Source organism: Primulina eburnea, chromosome 9 (assembly GCF_022965805.1).
Source record: "Primulina eburnea isolate SZY01 chromosome 9, ASM2296580v1, whole genome shotgun sequence".
NCBI lineage: Eukaryota > Viridiplantae > Streptophyta > Magnoliopsida > Lamiales > Gesneriaceae > Primulina > Primulina eburnea.
Window position 1 is genome coordinate 15,618,386 of NC_133109.1, and position 2,949 is coordinate 15,621,334.

A 2,949-nucleotide genomic window follows, 5' to 3' on the forward strand; every position below is an offset into this window, starting at 1 on the left:
GGCTTCAGAAATAACAGGATCTGAGACATTGTTGCAAAGATAACGGATGAAGAAGTCGCACATGTTGCGGTTGATCGAAGTTTATTGCTGTTCATTGATGTCTTGGATCTCCAGATATATGTTGCGGTTGATGTTTATTGTCTCGATGAATTTGTTTTGTATATATCTTTCATGCTCTCTTTGACTGTCTTGAGAGATTTGTTTAGTATTGATGATCACTGTTGGTCTTGGAATTACAAGAAAATGAATTTTTTTACATATACATTCGGAATAATGGTATTTTACCGATATCATAACGAAACTTTAGCATACCGACTTTTCGGTATCGGTAGTAATGATATCATTTTTCTCATAATGGTATTTTCGGTAATACGATATCCGAAATTTCGATACAATATACCGTATCGACTAACTCTAAGCAAAGTTAAGATAACAAAATCGGATAAATATTAATTGCTAGATTTAAACTAGTTTGTTACTTGCCTTGAATGTCCAACGTAAGACAAATTTCAGTCGCATTTAGTATCGAAATCCATATTTTTATTTATTTATTTGTCTTTATATATCTGTATATATATATATATATATATATATATATATATATATGTATGTATACATATATATATGTGTGTGTGTGTATATATATATATATAATAGATACATGGGCTTTTTGGTAAAGGAAAAAGACATGCGTAGGAAATATATAAAATATAAATTAGCCTAATTTTGCTGGTGAAGCAACTAGGCAAAGAGGAACTTTCTTATGCATTGTGATCCCCGGTTGTTCTTCCATACTTATATTCTCCGCTAGAATTCCCTTCGGAAGTTCCCAATCAAACTGAAATAAAAGATTTGCAAGAGTTAGCTCGACAATCGATATAGCAAAACTAATTCCGGGACAACCCCTTCTTCCAGCACCAAAGGGTAATAGCTCGAAATGTTGTCCTCGAAAATCAATATCTCTGTTTAGAAATCTATCAGGCCAGAATTCTTCAGGGTTTTTCCAATAATTCGGATCCATTCCAATTGCTGCTGCGTTGAAAATCACTCTTGTTTTTGTAGGGATTTCGTATTTGTTGGAAATGGTACAGTCTTGGATAGTTTCTCTAGGGATCATTAACGGGGCTGGCGGATGGAGCCGGAGCGACTCTTTTACGGTTAGTTTGAGGTACGGGAGCTTGTTGATGTCGTTTTCTTCTACTTTTAACTTCCCTTTGCATATGTTTCTCACTTCTTGTTGAGCTTTTTCTTTAACTCTTGGATTTCTTATGAGTTCCGCCATTGTCCATATGATGGTTGCAGTTGAAGTATCGCTTCCAGCCACGAATACATCCTGAAATGTTCATATCTCATGGATTAATCTTTAGTGCTAAATGAAAATCCAAAGGGTGTGGGTATGATAAGGAATTTCAAACAATATATATTTTTCAGAACAAAAACTTGTGTGAGACGGTCTCACGGGTCGTATTTGTGAGACGAATATCTTATTTGGGTCATCCATAAAATAATATTATTTTTTATTATTAATATAGATAGGATTGACCCGTCTTACAGATTAGGATCCGTGAGACGGTCTCATATGAGACTCACTCCTTTTTCAGATATCAAACGGCCCCTATATCTTCATGATCAAAATAATTAAGCCGCCAATATCGTCCAAATTCCTAACCATCACACCAATTTTCATGCATGGATTGTTCCATATCTAGCTAGAGATATATTTTTAGTCATGTAAGTTGATATGTATTGGATATTAGTCAAGTTTTTATCTACTATTTTGATTTATTTCAAAATATTGTTTATTTTATATATGACTCATGCGACAAAAATAATTTTTTTTATACGTATTAAAATCATTTATAAAAAATAATTAAAAAAAACCTATTTTGATTTGAAATGTTAGATATTGTTTTCCTTTGTTTTTCTCATTTATTTTTGCATATAAACATCAATTATTTTATAAAATATTTAAAAAAACTTTTAATCAAATATTTTTTCACCAAATTAAAAATGATTAAATCTTAATTAAACGGAAACAAAAAATATCATAGAAGTGAGAAAAAACTAACATGGAAGAAGAAGCCTCAAATAGAAAATGAGAGAATAAAAAGAAGCTTACTATGAGTATACCCTTGATGTGTTCATTTTTCTTAATAATTGCTTGATTTGTATCCATTTTAATTTCAAGCAACACATCAACAATATCTTCATAATCAGATTTAGCCCTTTTAGAAACCAGGTGTTCTTCCATCACTTTATCGAAAAACATGTCGAAATCCTCCAAATTCTTCCCGATCCTCTTGTCTACCCCATTAAATTTGTTAATCCAAGCCATCGATGGAAAGTAATCAGCAATATTAAATTCACCCAACAAGTGTTGTGTCTCAAGAAATATTTCTTGAAATTTTGCACTAATTTCATCGCTTTTACCGTGATCAAGATCACTCCTCGTCCCGAAGGCCACTCGACGAATAATGTTATTGATAAGGGAAAATATTGTCGCACTTAGATCAACAGGACTTTTTGTGTGAGTAACTTTATTGATCATGAGAGCCAACTCTTGATCCACTATTTTCTGAAAAGATTGGACTCTTTTAATAGTCAATAGTTCCAAAACTACGACTTTTCTTGCTTCTCTCCAGTATTCGCCGTATGGTGCTGATGATACCCCAATATGTCCCGGGCAGTTGATCCCGGGAATGCTAGGGTCATGGGTCAGGCCCATGAGCGATGCCCGGGTCAGGACAGCCCATCTCTCGAGTGGTTGATTCAGGACATAGCACCAGAGTTCTGGTATGACTTCTCTTCTGACATCTCGAAGCGAGGGAGGCATTTAATGATGTTGAAATACACGCGGCCGACCTATTAACATTAATGAGTGACTGGACAGATGGGATATGACCAATACATGATTTGACACGTCAGAACAATAGAGTGTAATCAGCCGCC

The 2,949-nt window shown here is 34.2% G+C and overlaps 1 protein-coding gene across 1 annotated transcript; it reads right to left on the bottom strand.

Moving 5' to 3' along the window:
• Positions 1-676: 676 nt before the first annotated feature.
• On the bottom strand, positions 677-2,725 carry LOC140840753 (strychnine-11-hydroxylase-like). The gene is made up of 2 exons (XM_073207922.1): positions 2,120-2,725; positions 677-1,333 (listed from the first exon to the last, which is right to left on the bottom strand). The coding sequence occupies exons 1-2, from the start codon at positions 2,723-2,725 to the stop codon at positions 716-718; spliced, it is 1,224 nt and encodes a 407-aa protein (XP_073064023.1). The 3' UTR covers positions 677-715.
• Positions 2,726-2,949: the final 224 nt, after the last annotated feature.